The sequence below is a fragment of the Agelaius tricolor genome, unplaced genomic scaffold, assembly GCF_023055355.1.
Source record: "Agelaius tricolor isolate 1412-34295 unplaced genomic scaffold, bAgeTri1.0.p SCAF_23, whole genome shotgun sequence".
In the NCBI taxonomy this organism is placed as follows: domain Eukaryota; kingdom Metazoa; phylum Chordata; class Aves; order Passeriformes; family Icteridae; genus Agelaius; species Agelaius tricolor.
The window spans coordinates 315,111-342,871 of NW_027269283.1; the positions used below are offsets into that span (position 1 = coordinate 315,111).

Consider the following 27,761-nt stretch of genomic DNA (forward strand, 5'->3'; position numbering starts at 1 on the left):
TGAAAAAATAATTACCCTCATAATTACCTTTCCAGGGTGGAGTGGGAACTGGGGTCTCAGGATAAACTCTGCACTGAGATCTATTTCAAACTTTTCAAAAGAATTCAATGAGAATTTCTGTGTAATTATAAGGAAATCCTCACTCTTATGTATTTCACGGGTTAAAGGAGACATGTATAACAGTGTGGCTGGAAAGTTCATCCCAGTTCATGACTGAGGCTTATGAAAAACGTATTTCAGACGTTAGAACAGAAGCAGATGTGTGTGTGACCTGCAGGCAAGGCCGAAGCGGGGCTGTGCCTCTTGCGTGCGCAGCAGGCATTGGCTGTGCCTAGGGGCTGGCAGCCCTGCCCAGCACCTGGCAGAGGGCTGCAGGCTGGGGAGGGGAACTGCCTGCAGCCAAGTCCAAGGTCCAGGGCGATAGAGCTGCTCACACCTTGGCCCCAGCTCTGCCTGGCATCTCACCAGTTGTATCCTGCCCATTGCTTTAGGCCCTGCTGCAGTGTCTGTGTGCCCAAGAGTAACACTTCACACTGAACATCTCATGGGATCCTCTTTGGGAAGTGAAACAGGGAGTGCTGTCTGCTCAGTGTCCATGTGGTGAGGCCTGGCATCGGGAATCGGGGCTGTTCCTGGCACTGCCCTGGGACCTGCTGTGGCTTCATGGTACAGAATCCCAGAATGGGTGAGGCTGGAAGGGACCACAGTGCGGCTTCAGGTCCCACATCCTGGGTCAAAGAGACCCATCCCACAGCACGGGCCTGGAATATCTACAGTGAAGGAGACTCCACAGCCTCTCTAGCAATCTGTTCCAGTGAGTGGTCACTTGCAAAATAAATATCTTCCTCATGTTGGTGGAACTTTCTTCAGCTTCTGCACATTGCCTCTTATCCCATCGCTGGGTCCCAGGAAGCAGAACCTGGTCCATGCTCTGAGCCATCCCTGCAGATATTTATACACCGGCTCCCGTGCTGGCACCAGTAGCGGTGGGGGGTGCGGCGGCCGCCAGAGCCTGCTCGGGCACGGGGCTGAAGCTGCGGCAGAAGCCAGGGGACAGGTTCTAGGGAGCGGGGGACAGGTTCTAGGGAGCGGGGGGCAGGTTCTGCGGACGGGCACGTTCTGGGGACAGCCCACGGACCCCGCGCCCTCGCTGCTCGCAGAGGAGGCGGGCCCGCGGCCGGCCCGGCCCGGAAGAAGCGCCGGCCCAGCGCCCAAGCGCAGCCCGGCCCCGCCTCACGCAAGCGGCACCGCCTCTACTTAAAGCGCGCCCGGAGGTGCTACTGTCTCCTCCTGCTCGCCGGCCACGCAGCTCCACCATGTCGGACCGGCTGCCCTACAAAGTGGGTGAGTGCGAGCCCTGGGCCGACTTCGCCGTGCTCGGCACCTTTCCCGGGCCGGGGCGGGTGCGGTGCGGGGAGCGCGGCCTCGGCGGCTGGGGCGCCGCGCTGGATGCGGCCGCGGGGGGGAGGACGGCGGGTCCTGCCCGCGGCGGAGCCGGGCCTGAGCCCCTTGTGCGCTGGGGGAGCCACCGCGGGGGAAGGGGGCTCAGGGAGCGGCACCGCCGGCTTCCCACTCGCGGTTGTGCCGCTCTCCCGGCTCGGCTGCCCAGTCCCTCTCCCGCCGCTCAGAGCCCTTGGCGGGAACAGGCTTAGCTCCGAAGGTAAAAGTATTTCCCATCCCGGGACCTTTGACTCATGTGCCCTGAAGGTTTTGGCGGGTATTTCACTAGACCTGAAACTTCACAAAGAATCCCAGTTTATATAAAGAGTTGGGTGTTCCTTGGAGGCTTCATTCAAAGAACATTGGTATGTAAGGCTCAGATTAATAAATAATTTACCCTAGAGGCTCTGAACCTAAAATACTGTAGGGTATTTTTAAAGCAGCCCTGGTTAAGCTACCAAGCCCTTAACAGGGGTAAGATTAAACCTCCTCCTCTTGATATGTTTGTTTCTATCGTCCTTTCCTGGCCTGTTTTCAGGCAGGTTTCAGTCCTAGTGGTGTACAGGCTGTGCTCCAGTCAGCTCTAGCACGTGCAATAGCTTCAGTGGCCCCAGGCTTCGTTCTGCAGCAGAATGCAATTAGTGTGTCTGTGTTAAACCCAGCAGTCTGACTCGGAGTTCTGGTGTTCCCTAGTGCTCTAAACAATCTGTGTTCACGAGGTAGGTGACAAAAAAGCATCTGACTATGGTCTAAATGGAATGGTGAACTTCTGAAATCTCTCAAAGAATCTCAAACCAACTAAAAAGGACAATCTGTGTTGGCTGCTGCTGCAGAGTTGATGCAGCTGGGCATTACCTGCTTGACCCTTGTGTTTTTAAGGCTGGGGTTGGGCATCCATGATGAATACAGTAAGCCTGTCAGAAATCTGTCTTGCTCATTTTTTGCTGGACTTTTCTGCTGTAGATACTTTTTACAAAAGTAGAAGTAGACTGGTAACTAAGATAATTACAGTCACTTAAAATGATTCTTGTGGATCCAATGGGGAAGGACCTGCAGCTTTGCTGTGAGGAGTGGGAGCTAAGCTGGGTTCAGCTCCTGGTGCACTCTTAGGGAGCATTCTCAGTGTGGGAAGCCAGTGCCCTACAGCCAACCCCTCCCTACACGCAGGTCAATACTGTGGAAATCCTGTAGGAAGTTTTGGGACTTTTGGGGAATGTCTGTAAAAAGTGCTTAAGGCTGTGGCTTACTGAATTCATGGGCCTCGGGATGTATGTGCACTAGATCACAGTTGATTTATACCCTCTTGGAGTAGCATGAGGGGCTGTTAGGTTTGGTCTAAACTTGTGTACCATAGCAAAGAACCAGGAAGTAACTGGAATAGGGTCTGGTTTTTCTGTACCTCTGTCTCCCAGCTGTTACTGGGTGTTCAGTTCAGCTGTCGCAGCCAGTGCCTACCCACAAGTGTGTGAACAGATACCAAGGTCTCAGCTATTCAAACTCTGACACCTGTCCTGTTTCTCTTGCAGCTGACATCAGCCTTGCAGACTGGGGTCGCAAGGCCATTGAGATTGCAGAGAATGAGATGCCAGGGCTGATGAAGATGAGGGAGATGTACTCTGCATCCAAGCCCCTGAAAGGCGCCCGCATCGCCGGCTGCCTCCACATGACTGTGCAGACAGCAGTGCTCATAGAGACCCTCATCGTGCTGGGGGCTGAGGTAACGTGGCTCTGAGTTTCTCCCTCAGCTCTTGGGTAATGCTCTGCCAGGTCACTGCTCCTGCTTATGTAACACCTTACGGAATCCTGGCAAACATCTGTGCTTTTTGGATGAGGCTGCAATCTCCACGTGGAGGGATTGTCTTGTCTTCTCTCCTCGAGCAAGAAGCTTGTTGCTTGCCCTCAGCACCTCTGGGGTGTGGGTGTGTGTGTTTCCTGTGGTCAAGTTGCAGCTTTGAATGCCTGTTGTGCCCTGTGTGCAGTGCCCTGGGCAGTGCCCACAGCTGCTGCCACGCACCTATGCTGTGCTCGGGCTTGCAGTGCTGTGGCTGCTCATGCTGCAGCTCTAGGGACTGCCTCCAGCATAGATTAGCCTGTATTAAGAACCCCACTCTGCCCTGGTAATGTCAGCAAAATCTAATGAAGTTTACTGAGAGCTCGTGCTGGCCCTTTAGCTGTGCAGGAAAAGAAAAGGGGTGCACTGTGGCTTCAGGGACCAAGGGCTGGGATCTCCACTGAATTTTTTGTGTGACTAGGAACCAGTCACTCTCATCCACATTAAAGCCTGAGCCACTCAGAAGCCATTTACTGCCTTGTGTCCCATGCCTGACTTGCTGAATGAAGTCTGGATGTCACAGCTGAGTGTTTGCTGTACAGGGCATGAGGAGAGCCAGGTATCTGAGCACAATCTGCATTGCTTGTGTGCTGAGCAGGGAGCTGACTGGAATTTTGATGGATTGTTAAGTATGTAAATGATCTGAAGTTCCTTCTTCCTGCAGTTTGGCTGCCCAGAGGTGCCCTATATGGCATCCTTCTCTGGAAACAGTTAAGAATTGAGCAGGGTTGTGCTGATTGAAAGGTGCTGGGAGAAGGAGGAGTTTCCTCCGTAGCTGTGAAGGTGTTTCCTCAAAAAGAGGAGGAGGTAGGTGTGGACACTGTGCCAGGTCAGCCTGGGCAGGGTACATGCTGCTGTGCAGGGGTTCCCCAGCCTGTTCAGAGCTGTCCTGTGGTTGCAAATGGTGCAGTGCTGAAGGAGAGCTTTGATGTGGAGGTACAGTACTGGCTTTGTTCCAGCACTCCATGTGGAACTCCTATCCCTCTGCAGGATTTAAAAGGAAGCAGTAGCCATTGAAATTTGGGAAAGCTCCTTGCTGATCCTGTTGGTTGCTGCATCCCAGTATGGCTGGCCTAGGAGGCAGCTGTGTGCTTAGTTAAACATTGCCAAGCTGCTTTAAGCTGAGCATAACCCCAGACCAGTGATATATGGGATTCATCCAAGTCATTCAGGCAGGTACCTGCAGAGACTTGGTTTCTCTAAGATGTGGTTGTACCTTTAAAGGTGTGTGTTGCTGTGTGAACTCCTTGTCCTGATGCCTGTGGATTAGTTTAGGCTTTGATTTGAGTTTGGATTCAGCCCTGGTTCACCTGTTCTGTCAGAACTTTGGTGCCAGGGAGGGAGGAATGAAAACCCCAGAGGAGGAGGAATGAAACTGATAAAATCATAGCCCATGTAATGAGGATGTAGCTCACTGCAGCATAGTAACCTTGGTGGCCATTTTTTGGCTGGGTTAATAAAGATAGAATAATTATTCTGTGCTTCATAATTTGTAACAAAAAATAATCCTTTCCATACCCAGTGATGTAAATACTAGTGTCTGAGCCTGTCAGGTGTTCCAGTTATTCTAGGCTCTATGTCACTACCACAAGTCTGTATTGAGTCTGAAGTGTAAACAGTATATAGGTATTCTGTATACTTTTGAATGTCATGACACCCATAACCTAAAGCTGCACCTCCTCACCTGGGTTTTTGCAAGTTGCCCCCATGGTGTCACCTGCTGGTATGGGGGGAACTTGCAAAAACCCAGGTGAGGAGGTGCAGCTTTAGGTTATGGATTTTGTTTTCCTGTGCTCCTTCCAGGTGTGTTTTCATGACAAGTGTTGGTAGTATAGGCGGCTTCCTACTGCACCCTTTACTTCAAAATGTCACTTTTTGATCAGGTGGGATGAGTATCTGAAAACAGGCTGGATGTTTGTGCCTTATTGCCCTCTCTACTCAAGCTCTGTAGCCAGTGAACATGTGAATAGCTGCCAGTCAGCCCTGTGGGGAGCAGAGGGTATGTGGCTCTGGGATGTGGTGCTGTGAGCTGCAGTAGGTGTGCAGATCCTTTTCAGTGCAACTCAGCAACATGCTGTTGCTTTTCTAGGTGCCTGAGCCTAGTTATGAAATCTGAGGAAAACACTTAGCTCAGCTGGAAAAGCTTCCATGACTGGAACACAGAGTGGGAGGTGGGTGAGCATAATCTTAGAGAATGCCTGGATTGAGTGTAATGTTTCAACTGCATTTCTGACTCTTGTGAGTGCCAGGTGTGTTGCTGCATGTCCATACCCTCAGTGGACTTGCTGTAGGGCTGTTCTGAAAATCTGACCTTTATTCACCAAAACTTCCCAAACCCATCCTGTGCCTGTTGGGCCCCCCTGAAGATCTGGAGTGTGCTCTGGCTGTCTGGAAGAAGTGCTTGTGAGCAAGGAGATGGCTGAATATAATATGGCACAACTAAAGCTCATTCACATTCTCTCCATGTGACATTTTCCCTGACTTAGTCAGACACCCGGTTCTCACCTTATCTTTGTAGAGCTACTGAAAATGGCAGGAATCTGCACTAATTTCCTTCTGCTCTTGCTCCCTTTTTAAGTCCTGTGTTTGATAGAGTCCCTGATATCTCAGAACTTTGTTCAGCAAACAAAACTTGGTTGTTTTCCAGGTACAATGGTCAAGCTGCAACATTTTCTCCACCCAGGACCATGCTGCAGCTGCTATTGCAAAAGCTGGTATCCCTGGTAAGTTCTCCATGTTCTGGTTTGGCTGAGTTGGGCTGTACTGCCTGTTCTTGCTAAATCAAACTGTACACATCAAGATCTTCTGAGCAAGCTTGAGGATAGAAACAGCCCATCAGAAGCAGTGGTTTTTACAAACCAGGACATTTGATTCAGGCTGTGTTGCATCAGCCTGTGCCCAGGTCTCCCAGCAAAGGCTGCTGTTGGGCTCTGATAGATCTCATTAAGATGATGGAAAGGGCTGGGTGATGAAATGGAGTGGTGTGTAGGTGTGTGCAGCTGCATGTGTTTGGTGCTTTCCAGCAAGCTCTGTCCTAAATAGGCATTGGGAAAGGTAATGTACCCTGTCACAGTGGCAGGGTCAATACCCAAGATATTTTTAGGCTAGAGTTAGCCCAGCTGTGTTCCTGCCTAATATCCCTTAGGTGCTGTATCAGGATGCTGCTGTCTTGTTACTGTGAGGTTCTAATAAGGAGGAATTCCTCATGGACCAGTATAAATACCTGAAGCTGTCTGTGGTGTAACTCAGCTGAAGGAAATGTAATCCTCAGTGCTGGGAACTGAGCCCAGCTGTTGGCAGAGGCTAAATTTGGTTTCTGGCAGTCTGCTTTGGGAGGGGTCTCTCATTTCTATTATAAATAATTATTGGCACAGGTCTTTCCCTAATTGTGGCACATTCTATGGCAGCAAAGTAAACCCTTCATCAGCTCCTTTGGCACTACCAGCTCCAGGCATTGCCTCTAGTGTGGGATGTCAGAGAGCCACATGGGATTCTTTAGACATTGGGTTGTCTTCCTCACTGCTTTCAGCACCCAAAACTCAACTGAAGAGCCATTTACAGGTTGAGTGTTTGTGAAAGTGTGTGACCATTGCCATTTGTATCCTTATTTTTGGAACTTGCTCTCTTTGTTAATATTGTGCCTCACAAATTTGTGAGACCCTGGAGGAATGCTGGTCCTTTGGCTTCAATATGAGATCCTGACACACATTAATTCAGAATAGGCAATTGCATGATTGGCTCTTCATGGCTCAAGCAATTTTCTATGTAAACAGTGAAAACACAATGATTTAGCTGAATGTTGGGGTGTGTAAATAATGTACCCAATACGTGTTTGAGTGGCTGAGTACTTCTGAGGGTTGAGTACAGCAGGAAGACAGTACAGATGCCTGGAAAGAAAGAAATCCTAGTGGATGCAACATACCAGTGGTGACAGCCTGTTGCTAAGGCTGTACTGACATAGAAATACACCCTGATTAGAGCAGATGAGGCACCTCAGCTTGGATTTTAGTGCTGGGCTAGAGAGACTAGAATTTAAACTCAGAGCTGGTGAAGAGTTTATATTCTGCTGCTTAGCTCATGCTGAAATCTGGTCCCTCTTTTCTGATGTGCTAGAAAATGCTGTGGTCGTGTATTCATTCATCTGTATCATTCTGTCCAGTGGTTATTTCTAATGAATGGGGTGCTGTGGATGTGAGTCTGCTTTAGTTTGCTTTGTCTTCTCCTTTTTAACATGGAAGAGGAATAAGGAGAACAATGAAGTCTCAAAATTTTGACCATGTTTGTGGCCTTGGAACAGTGATTATTCTGAGGTCTGTTTTTCAGTGCAAATGTCCTTGCTGGCCTGCAGGCACAGATAATCATCTGTCTGTCAGCTGCTACTGGGAGCTGCTGATGAAATCTTCCTTTGGCTGCTTCACTACATGCTGAGTAAGAAACTGGCTAATGGTTTGTGTTTGTTCCCATGCAGTGTTTGCCTGGAAAGGAGAGACAGATGAGGAATACTTGTGGTGCATCGAGCAGACCCTGTACTTCAAGGATGGGCAGCCCCTCAACATGATTCTGGATGATGGTGGAGATCTTACCAACCTAGTTCATACCAAATACCCACAGCTGTTGAAAGGTGACTTGTGTTTTGTTTTGGCAGGCACAGTTCTGCCTGGCAGGCTATTTGGGTGGGGGGTGTAAAAAGATGTGGGGGAAGAGGGACAGGCATGTGCAAACAGGCTGTGAAAATTCCTTACAGTTCAAGACCAGAATCTCTTACCTGCAGGATCTGTTTCCACTTCTGCTCTGTAGCTGCAGTGACCTGTCCTGGCCATAGTTCACTGAACCCATTACCTGAAAATGACCTCTAGGTAGTTCTGCTGTCATGCCAAAAGCTTCCTGGAGGAGGGCTGTGTTCTAGAACAGCTCAATGTCTGTGTGCAATTAACAGTTTTACATTAATGCATTTCTTACCCATTGTCTTAGTGCAGTTCTGAATGAAGTCATGACCACCTGTAGCCTTCTGTGGAAAATGAGCAGTTCCACCTTAAATACTCATTCAGTTTGTCAGTGAAGATGCTGATGAAGTCAGGAACTCTTGCTTTGATTTGCCTTCAGTGCAAGTTGGTAAAACTGATCAGTGTAATGTTGCTAGCATGTGCTTATGTAAAAAGTTTCTGTGAAGGGAATTTGACATGAACAGGCTGATCTGTGCCTGGTGAGTATGACAGACTCTCCTTAGCTCTGCCACTGTCCATCAGCTGTGCTGCAGCAAGATGTGTGCCCAGGGTAGTTAAGGGGCATGTTTGGTCTGGGATGTGGAGGAAATTGGGTGGTGATACAGTGGGGTCTGTTGGTGCTTTTGTAGAGGGGAGGTTGCTGTAGAAGCCTGGATCAGCTCTCCTCTGACTCATGCTCTGCTTTAGTAATAAGATAGGAAAAAATCTGAAGGTGGCAGGCTGTGAATAGGGCTGTTTGTGGGGAGTGTGGGGCTTTGCTCCTCATCCATGTGCTGCTGCAGGTAGGGGCACCAGAAAGAGGGAAACTTCTCTGTGACAAGCCTCACTTTGTCCTTCATCCTCAGCCTGATGTCACCTATAATCCAACACTCACATCTTGGTGTTATTTAAACTGTGATGGAAAGTTTTCATTGGTCTCTGCTCAGCCTCTCTTCCATCAAAGTTCTGGTGCTTCTTGGGTTGCCTCTTTGTGGTATGCATGACCTCTTGCTTTTCCCATGTTTGATGCCCAGGAATACAATTGGTCATCCCTCTCTGTCTTCCTGGTGTTGTCAGAGGCCAAAGAAAGTATTTCCCATGTTCATTCTCTGTTTTGCAGGGTTGTTTCCCTACCATGTACACCTTGGTTGGTCTCTGTTTCCAGAGGTGCTTGAGCTGAGCTCCTTTCACACTTTCAGCCCTCCTGTTGTCCTTCTTGCTCCTCTCCAGCCCTTTTCATCCTCTTGCCAGTCTTGTGCTCCTGGTGAAGAAGGCACCAGTATAGTACAGGGCAGTAGGACAGTGGCTCTTGAACTGTCTCAGGTTTTTACATACGTGTGTAGCCTGCCTCTGATAAAAAACATCCCTGTCTGGGTTTGCTTCCTAAATTCATAGAAATGACTCTTCCTCTGGGGTTTTAAAAAGTCTAGGGAGGATGCAATATCTGTCAGTGTTTCCCTTCCCAAAATGTATGACTGTCTGCATTGGCTGTAGTTGAAAAGCTTCTTGCAGTTCAGTAAATTAAGACTGATCTCATCCTTTGTAGAGGATGACAAACTTGATCTGTTTTACTTTCCAGTCCATTGTTCCTTAGAAACAGAAAAACTTCCAGAATGGGACTCACAGAGTAGAGTCTTGATCTCCTTAACCTGAGATCTGTGCTTAGCCTTTTAGCTGCAAAGTCTGTTTAAATGAAGAGGTGTAGCATCAAATTTTGGTATCTTATAGCTAACAGAGGCTAATATATCTTAAGGGCTTGTGGGGAGATGTGACCACTGTGGAGGTAGAATGAGAGTGACTTTGGCAGAGCCTGCACAGTGTGTGGATTGTGAACATGGGAGGCATTTTGGCATGAGGCAGCTGAAAATGCCATTTGCCATTTAAAGGCCGGATAAGTTTTCTGGGCTAATTTCAGAGGGAATTGTCTTCCATGCTTCAGCTGCTTCTAATTTAAATAGTTTGGTCCTAGTGTGCAGCTAACAGTTGAAAGTAGTATTCCTTCAACTAGGAGACAAGTTAAATGTGTATGTGAAACTGCTCAGTAAGCTGCCTCTCTCCTGAAGTGTGCCTGCAGTTGGAGGGCAGAATGGCCTTTGTACTGTTGGCTTATTCCATTAAGCCAAATGCCCTTAATACCAAGATAAATAAAGGAAGAAAGGGGGGGAAATGAGAACTGACCAATGGGGAAAGTCATCTGTGCAAAAGCCCTGTGTGGGGAAGACTGGCTCATTTGTGAGCCATTGATCAGACTTGCTCATTGCTCAGGTGACAAATACAGGTCTGAGCATTTAGCAAGGTTGTGTCAGTTTAATTCAATCTTGTTCTTGCTGCAGGCCCTTCTCTGCTCTCCAGTCACTCAGGCATTCACCATGAGTGGTGTAGGCAGCACTTGGGGCAGCTGCAGAGTGGTTTAGAGCAGCTGTGAATGGCACCTGGGACAGTGCTGGGCTGCCTCCAGGGAGGGGAAGCTGTTGGCATATTGTCTGGTCCGTCTGTCTGTCTGTGCCTGGACATGGGTAGGGTGGTTCTTGGGTGGACGCGTTTCAAAGGACGAGTCTGGACTCTTCAGCTTTTCAATCTTCAGATTGTTTATTGTTTCTTATCTACAAAATTTTCTGTCTGCCCAACAGAGGTCTGATCTGCAAGGCAGCCAAGGGCACTCGTGACCACCCACGGGGCGGTCATGTCCTTTTATACTAAAATCTACGTACATGATATTTACCTTTATTTTCCAATACTTTTCACCCATGTTGGCAAGTGCACCTTCACCATAAACCAATCCCCAAGTGCCAACATCACCACAGGAGATGGAAGACAAGAAGAAGAAAGAAGAAGGACGAGACACGCCCTGATCCCTCCATCTTGTCTCCATAACCCCCCTGTACCAAAAACCTTAAAGTTTATATTTCACTCTCTAAATGTGTCCCTTTTACACCCTTCACTCTAAAGTGATTCTCAAGTCCTCAAACTGCTGTCACTTCTGTGGATGGATCAAAATCAAGCCACCAAGCACTCTTGGCAACATTCCAGGATTTCTGAGACCCCCAAGGGTTCTCCTGGCAACTCTGGACATCGGGAACGATGTGCTGAGTTCCCACAGCATATGGGCTGTGAGGTCTGCTTAGTGCTGTGGAAAGAGAATCTGCTAAGCTCAGGACTCTCACCTGGAGAGAGATGAAGGATGAGGAGAGTGTCTCTTATTTGCCAGATACATAGGAAGAGAGGGCAGGTTTGAACTGGAGGTTCCTGCTGTGACCTCCAAAAGCTTTTCTTCAAGGGGGTGATTGTCCATGATCCAGGCAGTTGTTCTGGAAGCTGATGCTTTTGGGAGAATGTCTACAGATCCTCCATTTCACTGTGCACAGGGCTGCACTGAACTTTAAACTCTCCTTTCTCCTCTAAGCAAGCCCTAAATATGCCAAAGCCTGAATGCATTCCCTCAGCAGGTGACCATCAGGGCAGTGGGGCTGTCGAAGGCCCTGTGGTGAGGTAGAAGTGAAGGGGATCAGTCGGCCTGATCACAGAACCACAGAATGGTTTGGGTTGCAGGGACCTTTTAAAGGCTCTCTAGTCCAACCTGCCTGCAATGGGCAGGACATCTTCAACTCGGGTTGCTCAGAGCCCTTTGAACATTCCAAGGGATGGGACCTAGAGCACTTCTCAGGGCAGCCTATTCCACCCTCATTGTAAAAAAATGGTATCTTATATCTAGTCTGAATCATCCTCTTTCAATTTAAAACCATTCTCCCTTGTCCTCTTGCAACAGGCCATGCTAAACAGTGTGTCCACATCTTGTAAGCCCACTTCAGGTATTAAAAAGCTGCAGTGAGCTCTCTGGAGCCTTCTCCAGTTAATCAGCCTTTTCTCTTCTAGTGCTGTTGGTCTCATTTCCTTCATGTGCTACAGAGTGGTCTGGGGAGCAATGGGAGGGTCTCATGGCTCAGTCTCAGGCTCCACTGGGGAATCTGTCAATTTTGTTGTGAAAACCATGTTGAATTGCTCTCAGAGTTTCCTGCCTGGGCTTGGACCAGCTCACAGCTGGATTTTTTGAGGTGTAAGGATGGATTTGGACCAGACTTGGCATCTCTGAGTGAGCAGTGCCCTGGAGCCAGGAGGACCATTTGTGTCATGGGTGGCATCACCAGCTGGTCAAGGGAGGGGGTTGGCCTGCCCTGCTCTGGGTTTGGGCAGCCTCCCCTTGAACATTGTGTGGTTTTCGTCACCACAATGTAAGAAAAATGTCAAACTCTTAGAGAGTGTCCAAAGGAGGGACACAAGGATGGTGAAGGACCTTGAGGGGAAGCCATATGAGAAGTGGCTGAGGTATTCAGCAATAATTGACTGGAACTCCAAAATGAGGATTTTGCAACAAGATGCATCAGAAAGCAGCAAGAAGGGGGCTCCCCCAGGAGGGGGACAAGCCAGAAGCCAAGGGTGGCCCCAGTGCAACCATGCCCTCACTAGCAAGCTGCAGTCCCTCAGGGTGCAGAGAGGAGCCATCAGTAGGTCCTGGACAAGGAACCAGCTCCAGGATCCATCCAGGGTGCCCCAGAGCTGGGAAAATAGTGGTGAGACATCATGGCCAAATTTCCATCACTGGGGATCTGCAGATGCCCTGTGTTCATTTGTTCATCCCAGGGGAGCTGCTGGGACAGGACAGCCCAGGGTTCCCCATCTGCAGCTGGGGGACCAGGGATGAGCCTGGCTGCATCCCACACCCCAGGCAGACTCTGCAAGCTTAACCAGGACTGGAGTTTGGGGAGGGTTGGTAATGTCTTGGGGAGGCCTGGAAGAAGAGAGCATGGGTTTGTCCACAGAAAAAAATATTTTAAAATAAAATGAGCAGAGAGGGAAAGAAGTGCAAAAAAAGTCCTGACAATGGCACTGCAGGAGGAAATGCTGAAACCCAGTGACACACAGTGAGGAAAGAATGGAGGCACAATAACAAGGATTTAAATGCTGTTTAGGGTGAAAATCAAAGCTTGGGCATGACCTTGAGGAGCACAATCCTTGCTTTGCTTCTGAGTGTCCCAGGGTGCATCAGGCTGGCTGGGGGAGAGGTGGCTGTCCCACTCTGCTCTGCACTGGGGTGGCCCCACCTCGAGTCCTGGGGGCAGGTTGGAGCAGCACAATATAAACAAGATCTAAAGCTGCTGGAGAGCGTCCAAAGGAGGGACAGGACGAGGCTGAAGGGCCTTGAGAAGAAGCCCATGAGGAGCAGCTGAGGGCACTTGGTCTGTTCAGCTGGAGGAGCCTGAGGTCAGATCCCACCAGGGCTGCAGCTCCTCCCGAGGGCAGCTCTGATCTCTGCTCTGGGACAGGCACAGGGAATGGTTGGAGCTGGGACAGGGAGGCTCAGGCTGGGTACCAGGGAAAGGCTCTTCCCCAGAGGGTGCTGGCACTGCCCAGGCTGCCCAGGGAATGGGCACGGCCCCGAGGCTGCCAGAGCTCCAGGAGCTGCCAGGGATGCCCAGGGTGGGGCTGTTGGGGTGTCTGGGCAGGGCTGGGGCTGCCATGGGTGATCCTGGGGGTCCCTCCCAGCTCAGGACATTCCCTGCGGGCCGGGCTGAGCGGTGCCCCGGGCTGACAGCAGAGGGCGCTGCGGCGCCGCGGAGCGCGGCCGGGCCGGGGCCGTTGCTGAGGCCGATCCTGGCCCCGGGCCCGTCCCCGTTCCCTCCCCGGGCCCGGATCCTGCGCCCGCCTGCGTGCCCCGGGAGCCGGGCAGGCACAGCACAGGTGAGCAGGTGTATGGCTCTGAAGCACGTCCTCTGGTGTTCCTGCAGTTGTTTGAGGGTTTTCATCTCTTCCCTGTTCTCTCAACAGCCAAGGGACTGTTGAACTTAAGCCTCTGTGGGATGCTCCCAGGACCTGGATGGCCTGATTTGCACAGCATTGACTCCAACTAAGGTGAATACTTTTACTCTTCCCACAGGAATTAGAGGTATTTCAGAAGAGACAACCACTGGGGTTCACAACCTGTACAAGATGAAGGCCAATGGGACCCTAAAAGTGCCAGCTATCAATGTGAATGACTCTGTCACCAAGGTAATACAGACAGAGCCTTTCTTCAGTGTTCTGCTCTCTGACCAGCTTGATGTTGGGATGTTGTCATTGCCATGAAAGTATTCCTTCTCTTGCTGAGCTTCTCCTGATCTGGTTCTGAGCAGAGATTTCCAGCACATCCTAAAAGTGAGCCCTTGATGTCATTGTAAATGCCCTGTTGTCAGGACATCAAGGGGTTTTTTTGTATATAAGGACATCCATTCTTCTGCTGTTTAATAACATGAACACACTTTTGGAGATCATGACTCCTGGGCAGTCAGTACCTGTGGCAAGGAGCCTGTCCTCACTCTGAGCAGCTTAAAGGCTCCCAGGCAAGTGTCAGATACCAGCTGGAAAAGAGAGTGTGACTTCCTTGAGCTTGTGCTGGTCAAGGTTGTTGGTTGGTTAGCCTGTGGCTGATCTGTGAGCAGCAGATGCAGAAGAGAGGGCAGGAGGGAGATATTTATCTATTTATCCCTTGCTTAGCTTTAGTACTGCTTCCAAGATAAAGCCTGGTGAATTGAGAATGAAGTGGAATGGTTTTTAAAGGGTGGTGGTGCTTTTTGGCTGCAGATGAATTGTAGTGGCAATTAAAGGTGTACTAAAGGTTTATGCATCTTGATGTTTTTTTAATCTAGTTACTGACTCTATTTCAAGTTCCATACAGACATCATCCTATTGGGTTGGCAGTTCTCATGTTTGGCCTGCCTTTCTGGTCTCATTTCTGCTCACTAAGATGCAACACTGACACTTCATAGGTTGTCGGCTGGAGTCCAGTTGATGTTGAAGGAAGTTCTTCACATCCTTTTCAGCCAGATTTGTGCCACTTGCATAATAATTATTAGTACTGTTTAGTAGACTTGGAAATTCAGATGTTTCTAACAAAGCCTCTTAAAGGGATTTGGGATTCTAGTGCCAAGCAAGTGCTTGTTTTCAAGTCTTGTTTGGTATTTATACAGTACAAGATTTGTACTGGCCACAATTACAGATCTCTGGGAAAATGTGCAACTGAGATGACAAACTCTGCTCTCCCACTTTGCTATTTCCAATTGGTGCCAGGTTCCTGTGCTAACATTTGGGGAGAGAAGGCAGGCACAGCAGCCAGCTCTGTTCTTCCCCTCTGCCACTCAAATGTGTTTTGGGTGGGGCAAATGTCTGCATCCAACACTCTGCTCTATTACCTGCATGGGAATGAACAGACACCTGGAGGGCTTTGACTGCAGTTGGGGGATTTGGTGATGAGGAATCAAATCTGACTGACCATGCTCTTTCCTCCATGCTGCATGGAAAATCTGCAGGACTAGGAAAGAGGGATACCAACTGGTACTAGCTCTAGAATTTGAAGAATTGGTAACACAATTTTCTGATACATTAATGGCAGCTATGCCCCTGGTAATGATTATAGGCACTGAGTCAGGAATTTCTGGATCTGAGGTATAATTTGTTACATTTTGGCCATGAGCAGTTTATCCCATTTCTGTTCATACTTACAAGAACTGCTGGTGTTGTGGGTGTGCCTTCCACTAGACCAGGTTGCTGCCTGTGGGAATTTAATCTTAGGATTGCCTGTAGCAGACAGTGCTGTGTTAAGTAAAAGCGAGAAGGCTTGGTGCCCTAAGGCTGTAGAAAGCCAGGACAGGCTTTGAGACCAGTATTTTGCTGTGAATGCAGGATTTTTTAGTATTGCTTCCTTGCAATAGTAAAGCACAGCTCAACATTAGTAGCCAGCTTCTTTAAAAATTCTTGGTCTCTGTAACTCCCCAAGGAATCAAATCTGTTTGTACAGCCCCTCCTCCTGTCCAGAACAAAATGCTCCAGAAGAAGAAGGAGCATTACAAAGATTAGCACAACAAGGTGTGTTTGAGTTTAGGAAGGTGTTCAAGGGGTGAGGTAGTATTTGATGTCTGACTTAGCTGGGCACTTTTGATTGGAGGGTCTGGCTGTCAATGTCAGTGTTACAGTAGGAGGATGTTGTGTGATGGGGCATTAGGAGATGAAATCCAGGGGGTCCTGGTTGCAGTGACCATTATTGTGAATGGCTGCTTGCTGAATCTTTCTAAGTCTGAGCAATAGTGAGTGACAGTGTTAGGGTAACTCCTCATGGGAAAAGATGTAATTTGGATCTTCTGGGGCTGCAAGAACCAGTTGCTCCTGGTTGGTGTGGGCAGCTTGCTGCTCTGCAGGCTGGATGTGTCTTGCAGAGATAAGATGATATGCTGCTGGTGTGTTTTGCCTTCCTGTGGCACTTGGTTCAGTTCATTGTCTAATAAATAGCAGCAAGGAGCTGATAAACATCTGGTTTAGGAACTCAGACCTACATTGGTGTGAAACACACTCAGGTTACCTCTAATAAGTTTTTAGCAAGTCCAAGCCCTGGTCAGTAGATACAAGGTATTTATGAAATGCTTCTCACCATGTTGAAGCTTGTGTTTGATATAACTCCATAGACTGAAACTGGATGAATAAAAACATCTAACCAGGTTGTCTTCTTCCTGTCCCTCATGGTGGTTAAAGTATTTAAATTACTCTCCTAGTACTTGCACATAAGTTCATTTTCTTTCTTTAAGGAAATTTCACTTGTGTGGCATTCATCTGTTCTGAAACTGCTCTGTTTTCTCCCTCAGAGCAAGTTTGACAACCTTTATGGCTGCAGAGAGTCCCTCATAGATGGCATCAAGCGTGCCACAGATGTCATGATTGCTGGGAAGGTGGCAGTGGTGGCAGGATACGGGGACGTGGGCAAGGGCTGCGCCCAGGCCCTGCGGAGCTTCGGAGCCAGAGTCATCATCACGGAAATCGACCCCATCAACGCGCTCCAGGCAGCCATGGAAGGTGGGAGCTGAGCAGAGCAGCAACTTAAATAAACAGGGCAGGAGATCTCTCTCCTTTTTAATGCCTTTATTAAAAATCAGCTCAGGTAGGAAGAACCAACGGGTCGCGCTCATGGCACCGCTGCTTCTAGGAAAGGCACAAAGGGGGAGGAAAAATGCAGCTTTGTCTACTGGCCTGCAGGCAGAGCTGGGGGTTCTGTCCTCACCTGAGCATCAGGACATTCCCAGTTTTTCAGTTTGACATTCGAGCTCCTCTTTCCAGCCGACATCTTTTAGGTTAGGGTGAGGGGTAAAAAGGGTCTTAGCAGGCACTGGATTCTGTTCCTCACGTCTGGACATCACCTTGATCCCTCAGTTCCCTGTTGGCTCGTTGTTTTTAGGGGTTTTTGCTAGGTTTGGTGAGGGGTTTCCTCATTTGCATGCCAACTTTGTTGTCCCCTCCTCTTCACTTTCTCGGGTGCCATTCTCCAGGAAGCAGCAGGGTGCCACTCTACAAAAAGGGGAATTCCCAACCATCAACAACAGGTAGTTAACAAAAAACTATTAACAACAGGTGATTACAACAACAAACAGAATTGCACCGTGGCAGCAACTGGCCCAACCTGTGAACTCTGCAACCTTTTAAAAAAATAGGCAACTTTTCTACTCATAACAGCAACTGGGGCATCTGACAGGGTCTGTGTGTCTGTGGAGAGCACTAAATGAGTGCTGGCCAAGAAAGATGCAGTGGGTTTCAGCCCTGTCCCTGCTGAGGTACAGTTGAATCCAATTTAACTGTAGGAATTCTCTCCTTGCAGTTAGGGAAGGAGTTTGTTACTTGAGGCCTTGAAGGTGTGTTGTGAATCAAGGATTCAGAGACCGTGGTGGTGATGGGCTGAGGGATTGTCTGAGTTTTGCAGTTCTAATCTCCAGTGTGGGATGAGGCTTGACTGGAATTAAAACATGAAAAAACACCAGGCCTTACCATCTATAGGTTCTTTTGAAGAGCAGTGCCATGCTCTCTGTCTTTCCAGCTGAGCCCAGGGCATGCTCTGGAGCTGGGTGCCTCATGTAACTGTGCCTTTGGTACCAGTTTATCCCATTTCTGTTCATACCTGCCAAGAACTGCAGGTGTTGTGGGGACACTTCTTTTGCAAATTTGACTCCCTGAATTCAGTCTGAGTGCTGTGCCAGACTGCACAGATCCACAGATTTGGAAAGGGTGAGGGATGGGTGGTTTTTGTGCCATGTTGCTGTTTAGCGAGACCAGTGTCCCACTACCTTGCATCATTTCTAGGCCAGGTTTTGGCAGAAACATTTGACTCATTCTTTCTCTGTACTTTTCTACTTCTAGTATTGTGTCCCACTTGTTAATAAATGTTGGTGGTTGTGTAGAGAAGTAACATTTTCTCTTTTCAGGTTATGAAGTTACAACCATGGAGGAGGCCTGCAAAGAGGGCAACATCTTTGTCACCACCACTGGCTGCACTGATATTGTGCAGGGCAGGTATGGCCAAGCCACTTGCTTTAGTGAAAGCATACCTGTACAATTAGATTTCTTTTCTAAAATACAATTATAACCTGTCAGCAGTTAGCACTCAATCTGACTTGTGGACATCAGAATTTAGCATGAATTTAGTGAGAAATTAAGTCTTTGGTCAGTTTGGTTGGATGTTGCCACATTGCAGTTGTTCCTGGCTTATGGAATGTAATGATGGAGAAACAAAATCTGCAGAGAGGTAGATTGACTTTTGGAGAATGAAGGCATCAGGGCTGAATTCTGTGTTAGGCCAGACAAATGTGAACAGAAGGGGAGGCAGGTAAAGGTTGAAAGTGATTCTATCTGTGGGTGCGTATCAGCAGCTGAAACCAGCCTGTTCTCAATGTGCTGCCCTGCAGTGTTTGGTTCTGCTTCTTAGATCTCAGTTTATATCCCCAGCTCCACACAGACTCCTTCCTTTCTTTGCCATGATGACTGTACATGTTATAATGGAAGATCAGAGTATGTGGGAAGAGATGTAAAACTCCTGGGAACTTCAAAGTCATGAAGAAAATTATTTCTTGTGTAAGGAGAATAACTGCAGGTATTTGTTTTGACCAATCAAACAAAAGCTTATTACTTTCCATATTGGGAAAATACTTTCTCTCCAGAAAGTTTTTATATCTTTGGGAAATGTCCTTCTCTAGAAGCTTGAAAGGCTTTTCCAGCAGACTTGCCATGCCTGGAGGGGTTACCAGCCCCACACACCTTGTGAGAGTCAATGCAGTTATTGAGCTAGGCACTTCTCAGGGCTGTGGATTGGAGCATCTGCTGAGGGAGAAAACTGTGTGGATCAACTTTTGATACAACTTCTTTTCTTTTGCAGACACTTTGAGCAGATGAAGGATGATGCCATAGTGTGTAATATTGGCCATTTTGATGTTGAAGTTGATGCCAAGTGGCTGAATGACAATGCAGTGGAGGCAGTGAATATCAAACCTCAGGTGAGGCAGCCTTTCCACAGGCTCTCCTGCTGGAAAAAAACCAGTAGCTACTCAGTGTCCATTTCTAGAGAGTATTTCTCTTCAGCTTCTTTGGTGTTTCTAGCTTTGTTGGAAGCCACTGTTGCTCTGGTCAGAATGCAGATTCTGCTAACCTGGGACAAGCTGCACATGATAGTCTTGGGCTGCCATGAAAGAAATTCTTTCCAGCCAGTGCCCAAGGCCTCAGGGTGATCTCTGGGGAGAAGTGCCTGGTATGGGTACATCTTCCTCCATGTGTTGCCACTTCCTTGAGAGACAGGAGCCTAAGCTTAGTGCTGGTTGTAGAGACAATTAATTGCATCAAGTCCATTCAGCTTTGATGTTTGGGGCATGGGCAGGGGGTATGCAAATGTGCTTGCTTCAGTAGCCCTGAGCTGAAAACAATGTCATAGCTCAGCTTCCAAAAGCAAGATAGATGGGAAATACAGAGCAGACCATTAGACACCCTATAAACTTCAAGAGCAGAGCCCATAGATTGCCTGGTGCCTGACCTAAATCTCCTCTTGTGGAGCTGTTTGCTCTGGTACTGCTCTGCAGCAGAACAGTCATGGTCCTAAGGGAATCTCAATGGAATGACTTTTGGGATTCTGTCAAGGTTTGAAAAAATTCACACCTCTTTGTTTTCAAAGTGTGGTGTGTTTTTTTTTTTTTAATCTACTCTGAAATTGAAGCCTCAGGAAAGCCTACCTGGTGCTCTGCCAAACTTGGGTTTTTCTCTTCCAGACTTGGTGCCTTCATTTTAGAAACCTGTGTTTCTAAACAGGCAGGATGTTTTACCCTTGCTCAGCTTGCATGCCTGCCATGTATTTGTGTTAAGCTATGGCTGTAGCTACACAAGGGAAATCAGAATCTGAAAATTTCAGCTTTTCAACTGTGTATCTTAAAGCAGAGAAACAAAACTGAACTACATCAAAACTGCTTGGTCACACCAGCGTTGAGGGACAACCATAAAGCAAACCAGGTTTTATCTGACTTGGTGAGGGACTTCTGGTTACCTTTTGAAGAGGGAGTATCTTTGCTAATAGCTGGATTTTGTGACAGGTTTTGTACTTTTTAATAACACCACACCCAAACATACCTCTCAGATCTCCATTTACCCTTCCAATTTTCATAACTCCCCTGTGACTTATTGGCCACCTACATCAAAGTCTGACTAAGCACCTGTGAAAGGTATGTTGGGTCACTTTGCATGGCCTTAACCAGGGCTGGAGTTACACCCTCAAATTCTCACTGTGTTCAGGTTTGTTCTTGCCTACGGCCTTAGTGGAGCTGACTCTGCTCAGCTCACAGGTACCTGCCTGCTTTCTGCTAGCTCAGGTTGTTTTAAAACTAAACCTTGGACTGATTGAAGAATAAATTGTTGAAGATTTAAGTGGGTGTTAATATGGTACCATACAAACTCCCTGCACAGAGGCAGTAAATCCCTTTTTAAATGCTTGCTTTGAGGGGCCAGTCTGGCATTGATGACAGTGTAGTAAGGTGCAGTGTGGTCTCAGGTATGAAAATTTGTAACAAGATTCTGGTTAAAAAAAAAATAAAATTACCTTTTGAAAAGGATGGAATTGGGGTCAGGCTTGTCCATATGGATTAATGCTGAAGAAATCTAACTTTCTAAATATTCAGATTTTTACTAAAACCTGGCAGCTTCTTTTCTGTATCCTGAACCAGAGAGGGGAACATAGTACAAGAGCAAAAAATCCCTGACTTTCTATGAGGAACATCTCTCTTGATGAGAGGATTAATGCCAGGGCTGAAGGTGTTTAACTTCAGCTGGAGGTACAGAGTAATTGAGACTGTGTCCAGCATGAAAGTTTCAGTACCAGTGCTGGGCTGATTGAAGAGATGTTTAATACTTTAATAAGAAAAACATCTTACTGTGCTATTGTGACTCATGTGTTGCTTTCAGAGGACAGCTAAGGAGGAAATAGGCTTATTGCTGAAAAGCTGGCAGGTTGGTTTGGCTCTGGGTTTGCACTGCAGCCCTGCTCTGCTGTGTTTGAGTATGAGAGACTGACCTGCAGCACAAACTCAACTTGAGAGGGCAAGGAAAGGTCAAGGTCAGTGAACTTTGGCTTGTAAGTTATTCCCACATAATGGGAAGGGAAGTGCAAAGCAGCCAGAAAGTCCAGAGCCAAACAAATTCCAGTAGGAAAAAGGAGGAGGCATTTGTTTAAGTGTGGAGAGGAGCTTATTGCTTGGATAATTTGAATTCTACTTCTGGAGCAATTTATTGAGTTTACAAATCAGTCTGTTCTGTCTGCTTGTATATGAGATGGGTTTCCACAGTACTGACTTCAGCCTCTGCTGGTACCACTACTATTTTGTATTTATTTCTCTGCATTAATTTTACATTTTCCATGTTCCCCTGTGCATTGAATGACTCCAGTCAGCACAGGTTGCTGAAGGGGTGGGGTTCTATGCACAATCCAGCTGTCCAGGGGCAAGTTATGTGGATATTATGTAAGGATACAAGATTTTGACACCTAAACCACCCAATTCAGACTTCAAAACTGAAATGCTACTTGAACTGCTCAACTATCTTTCAGTAGTTCAGTCTGTAAATGCAATGTTTGTTATAAGTAACACTGTAGCTGTTCTCAGGATTTTTCATGTTTTGCTTCCCATCTGGTTCCCTCTTTTGTTACTTCCTCCCATAATCTCCTGATGGCCCATGTGGTGTTTTTTGGGTGCACTGAGCACTGTCACTGCTAGTCCACAATGGAGAATTGGCATCCAAAATAACAACTGCAGCTGCTCAGGGGGGGATCATTCTTATCCCACCTGCTGAGTGCTTTTGGGCAGGAGAAATCAAGGCTGATTTAGGGCTGCTCTTTGAGGTGGTTACTGCCTGCATGTGTTGTCCTGATATCATAATAATCTGTCATGTGAACCTGAGAAGCAGAAAATGATGCTGTGATTGAAGCATAGCTGGGGCAGGCAGGTGGAGACACACACCACCTCTGAAGGCAAAATACCTGTTATAAAAAACATGGTTTGTATTGGCTTGCTCTTGGCATCTCTGCTGAAGTCCTGAACAAGGATGATTTTCAGAAGAGAGTTTTGTTACAATTACAGCTTCATCACATGTGGCTTTTAACTTACAGGACAAAGCTTTAAGAACAAAATTGAAAGTTGTGTTTTACTTAATATTAAATGACTTTTAGCTTCTGAAGTTTAAATATAGCTGTGAGTAAGGACTCTTTTGGGTCTGTCACAGTTGCTCTGCTGTGCTAGCAGAAAATAAATGGCTTGAAGCATCAGGCTTTGTCAAAGTTGGTTGCTGATTATGTTTTAAGTATTTCCAAAGTGCTCTACTTCCAAATGCCTGGTATGAAGTGAGCAATAAATACCAGTTAATACTGAGTATTCTTGTGACTTATGGGCCATGTTGGTGTCTCATTATTGCTTTAATATTGTAACCTCCTCTAGGGTGAAGGCAGGGCAGAGAGGAGCTAATGAGAGGTGCAAAAGAAGCAGAGTTAAGTTTAACATTGCAGGAGTCCAGTCTGGCCCAGGCAGTTGGGGCACATGTTAAGTGACATTATCTCCTGAGTTGTGTGGCACAGTGACCTTATCTGTCTCCTGAGTTGTGTGGGACTCTCACAGCTGAGGCTCTGTCTCCTTAGCCCATCTGAGCCTGGATTCTGTGTGCAGAGTCCTGCTGTGCCTGGGGTGGATTGGGGAGGATCATGCCTGTGGTCCCCCAAGAGCAAAGCAGGGTACACCAGGAGCCAGGACAGCTCTTTGTTGTATGTATTGGCCTTGCAGAGGTGGGAACAGTTCCAGGGGACCTTCAGCAGGCTGAGGGCTCCAGCTGTTCCCTGTGTTAGATGCCAAAGCTCTGGACTGCTGCATGCAGAGGTGTTCCCTCTTCCTTGTCACTACACACCAGTTGTGACCAGTGGGTGTAGATGAACTGGGATTTACTGCTAGCAGCACATTCCCATCACAGCTGGCTGAGACTACACTGGCATGTGGAAAAGCCAGGAGTGTGGGGAGAGCTGGCTGAAGGAGTGTGGGGAGAGCTGGCTGAAGGAGTGTGGGGAGAGCTGGCTGAAGGAGTGTGGGGAGAGCTGGCTGAAGGAGTGTGGGGAGAGCTGGTGAAGTACAAAGCAGATGCTGAGATGTGTGTGCTGTGAAGGCCAGGGTTGCTGCAGGCTTTGCAAACACCAGGGTTAGGGAGAAGGGTGTCTGTGTTACACCTGAATTGCTGAGGGGCAGGGAAGGCCCCTGAGCCCCGGCTTTGCCCCGTGCCTGACGCGGCCCTGCTGCTCCCACAGGTGGATCGCTACACCCTGCGCAACGGCCGCCACATCATCCTGCTGGCCGAGGGCCGCCTGGTGAACCTGGGCTGTGCCATGGGCCACCCCAGCTTCGTCATGAGCAACTCCTTCACCAACCAGGTCCTGGCACAGATCGAGCTCTGGACCCACAGTGACAGATATGCTGTGGGGGTCCACTTCCTGCCAAAGAAGGTGAGTGACAGCCACACAAGGGTGCTGGTAAGGAAGGCAGCTTCAGGTGTGACTTTGTTGGTGCTTGAACTCATTGAAGGTTCTGTCCTTCAGAGGATGTTTGGCTTTGCATGTGCTGGGTGTGAATGGGCTGATCTATTGTGTGCAGAACTGGGACTTGCCTGTCCTGTGACAGAGCATCCAAGCACTTTTTGCCTTCTCTAAGGTGCTGGGAAGCCCTGTGCTGCCTCAGGGCAGTTGGAGAGCTTCTACCAATCAGCTTGTTCCTTCTACAAACCTGTCTAGCAGCAAAGGGCAGAGTTGAAGCTGGAGTGAAACTGAATCCCTTTTACTGTGGTTGATAGAGTCCTGATCCCATTTGCACCTGAGAGAGCTTATCACGATCTGGTCTTAATAACTTCACAAAATATTAATGACAGATTTCCTCAGATTTCCCTTTAAACTTATCTCTGTGGTTTTTGTTCTTGGAAAAGTCTGGATCATGTCACAGCTTGCATATTCCTTTTAGAAAACTAACGTGGTTTTAATTTTCCAAAATAAGCCTGAGAATTTGAGATGGTTCATGGAAAAAGATGCTGGAGTTAAATCCTACTGCTTTTGGAGCACAACCAGGTGTGAGAGTAAATGTGAAAATACTTTCCATTTGGGAAGTAGAATGTGTATGTTTGGGCTTATTAATGAGGTGTTTTCTGAAGAACTTAAGTTTACAAACTCATTAGTTAAGGATCAAGCAAAGCATATCAGAAATGCAGTGTAGGAGTGGATCAGCAAACTGCCACACCTTTTGTCTTCAAAGGAACAGTCTTATTGACAGTTCTCTTGAAAATACATCCCCGTGTTGCTGATGAAATGTGACTTCATCCTTTCACAGAATAACAATTTTTAGTAAGCATATTTTAACTGGAAGTACAAAGAAATGAGAAGTAATGCCCAAAGCAGTTAAATATGAATTTGCCTGTTAAGGGGGAGCATATGGCAGTGATCTCTTCAGGTTCATCCACTGTGACAAACACTTTTGACCCTCTGTGCCTCACAGAGGGCTTTATTCAAAGAATAAAGCAGTCACCTTGTCAGAACCAACAAAAGAGCTTTCTGTGATAATTTTCTGGGTTAACGCCTTTCCTTGTTCTGTGTAATTGCTCTGAGGTCCAAGTGCAAGACTTAACAATTACCAAGAACCTTACCCTGCACTTTCTTTGACTGCAAGAATATTGCTTTGATTGGCCATTGCAGACCTGCACACATTTCTGCAACGTGTGTTCCTGGAAATCCAGGAAAACTCCTGTCTCTATGTTCTTGGCATAAATCTGTCCTGCTTAGCTTTGATTTTTAGGTGAGAATGTCGGCTTATCTTTGTCTAAATTTGTGTGTGTTTATGTCTAAGTCTTGAAGTCCCCAAGCTGAAGCAGCTGTGAAACAATTGATCCCTGCTGCTGCTTGAAAACCTCATCTGGGAATTGTCGGGGACTCAGTTCCTTTTCAAGTGGGTGAAATCTTAAATTCACTGGAAATACACCTGTGAGAGCTTCACACCCCTGTCTAATCAACCAGATGAGAATACAATTTCTGACCATCCTTTGTTTCATGACATCTTGACAGGATGTACTAGGCTTAAATACTTGTTTCCCTCCTAAACACAGACCTTCCCCTTAGGTTTTCTTTCTTTCATGGTTTATCTGACTCTTTGGTGGATTTCATGGTTCACTGCCACCATTTCAACCATTTCCCCTTAGGTTTCTGATTTTGTCTTGTCACCTTTGGCTGTCCTGGTTCCCTAAAGGCAAGGGAAAAGGTCCACAGTGGTCACTGTGAGCAGGCTGAGCTGCTGTGAGTTACCCTCTGTGCAGATGGAGCTTTTTTACCTGGTTCATGGCATGGCATCACTTCAGAGTAGTGGCTTTGTTACCACAGGCCCTTGGAGGGGGAAATCCAGGACTAGTTTTTGAATCATTTAGACCCTGCTGGTTCACAAGCTGGCCCTTGATTGTTTTGTTTATCTACTGCCCTTCAGTTATATTGCAGCCTTTCATGTCTACTAAAGTAATATGAGGGAAATATTTCTGGTTTTCTCTGTGCTGCTGGGATTTAGACTTAGCTTGTATCTGTTTACTCTGCAATGATTGCCTGGTTTTGCAGGAATTACAAATGGTCAGGCTTGTCCTTGATCCCTGCTTGTGCTGTCCTTTCTACCTCTGAATATCCCCTGTGGCTGTACATCCCCCCTGACACAGCAGCTTGGTCAGCATCCTCCTGTTTGTTTTCTGACTCTCCTGTACCTGCTCTTGGAGCACTTAATTGCCTTCTAACTTTCTAAATTTTTCAGTTTCTTGAGTTTACACATCTGCCTGACACCTCTGGGATAGAGAAATTATCTCAACCTTTCTGTGCTTGTGTCCCACAGCCCACCTTGGTTTTATTCTTCATGAAGACAGTGCCAGTAGATACAAGTAGTCTTGCTGAACTGGAGATTCTGGAGTGAATTTCATTATTTATGTGGCCCTAAGATGGGATATCTGGAGAGGGCAGGAATTTTTTTTTCCAGTGTTAGGACTTACATAATATTGTAGGATGACAGTGTAGTATGTCCAGGTATCTTTTCTTTGTAGTGGAAACTTTATAATTTTACCAAACTGGATATTCTTTTATCTGAAGAGTTTGATCTCTGTTCTTTTCTTGTTGGATGGATGTGAATGGGTAAATTGATTGAAAAGGGTTTGATTATATAAAATTTTGTTTCACTTAACCTGACTCCCTCAAAAGCACAAGGCTCTTCCATGTAAGTGCAGGTCTGTGCTCAGACAGGTGAGGGATGTTGGCAGGAAAAGAGCTGTGTCAGTTTAAGTCCTCCTTGTTGCTGCTGTTGTTGGTCTCCACATATTCATTTTGCCCTCTGGACTGTGACTTCCTGAACTAATAGAACTCAGTTCTGACGTTCTTATCTCAATGTTTTGTTTTCCAGCTGGATGAAGCTGTGGCTGCTGCTCATCTGGACAAGCTGAGTGTGAAGCTGACAAAGCTGAGTGACAAACAGGCCAAATACCTGGGCTTGTCCAGAGATGGGCCCTTCAAGCCAGACCACTACAGATACTGAGCAGATGGCTGCCCAAAGACCAAAGTGCAGGGATACAACCTTCCAAAGCTCTTGTGTGTGCTGGGCTTCTGAGGACAAGCCTTTAGCCATTTTCCTCTCAGTGCTGCACAACCCCTCCCCTTACCAGGGAGCCTTCAGGGCCCTGTCAGTGGATGAGGATCACTGACTCCTGGAATTAGAATTGGTTACTTAGTTAATGTCACAGTGAAAAGGATGCTGTGCACCTTTTGTTGGTTTGTAATGCTCCAGTGAGGGGAACAGGACAGAAGGTGGCTAAATGAGAATATGGAGTCATGCCACACAAGTGGCTGTCAGCTTTGAACAGCTCACCATGAGGTGGGGAACGGTTTCTGCAGGGAGATGCTTTTGCCATGCCCTGCTCCAATCAGGTAAATCCCAGTAGGACACTGACAGTGGCAGGCCCTCTCCACAACAGTGCCCTGGTAAAGTGCATATTGTGAAACTGGAGGAAATAGGGAGGATATGGGTTGCTTGGTCTCCTTGCTGTAAAAGCAACTCAGCCTCCTGTCAGAGATTAGAGCTGGAGCTTTTTCCTGGGTTAGTTTACTTCCTTGGTTTTGGTCAGAATCAAGACCATTTTGTGCTTCTGCCATACCAGCTTGAGGAGGGGTGAGGCAAGAGAGACTTTTAGCAGCCTTCAAGAGTGTTGTGAGCAGCTGAGGAGCCACTGAGGGGATCATTGGGTTTAGGGGCCTTGTTCAGTCCTCTGCAGACACCAGCAGCACACTGTTACCCCCAACTTGATTTCTCTGAGTTGTCATGTCTGCTGTATCATGTTTGTCACTGACTTCAAGTGCTTTTATTAAAGATCTGACTGTGGCCTGA

At 47.4% G+C, this 27,761-nt stretch overlaps 1 protein-coding gene across 1 annotated transcript; it reads left to right on the forward strand.

The window, feature by feature from the left end:
• Positions 1–1,186: 1,186 nt before the first annotated feature.
• Positions 1,187–27,761, forward strand: AHCY (adenosylhomocysteinase). Its single transcript, XM_071446727.1, has 10 exons — positions 1,187–1,344; positions 2,967–3,157; positions 5,919–5,994; positions 7,740–7,892; positions 13,907–14,019; positions 16,641–16,848; positions 18,246–18,333; positions 19,193–19,310; positions 23,630–23,824; positions 26,784–27,761. Exons 1-10 carry the CDS (start codon positions 1,317–1,319, stop codon positions 26,913–26,915), a joined length of 1,302 nt encoding a protein of 433 aa, XP_071302828.1. The 5' UTR covers positions 1,187–1,316; the 3' UTR covers positions 26,916–27,761.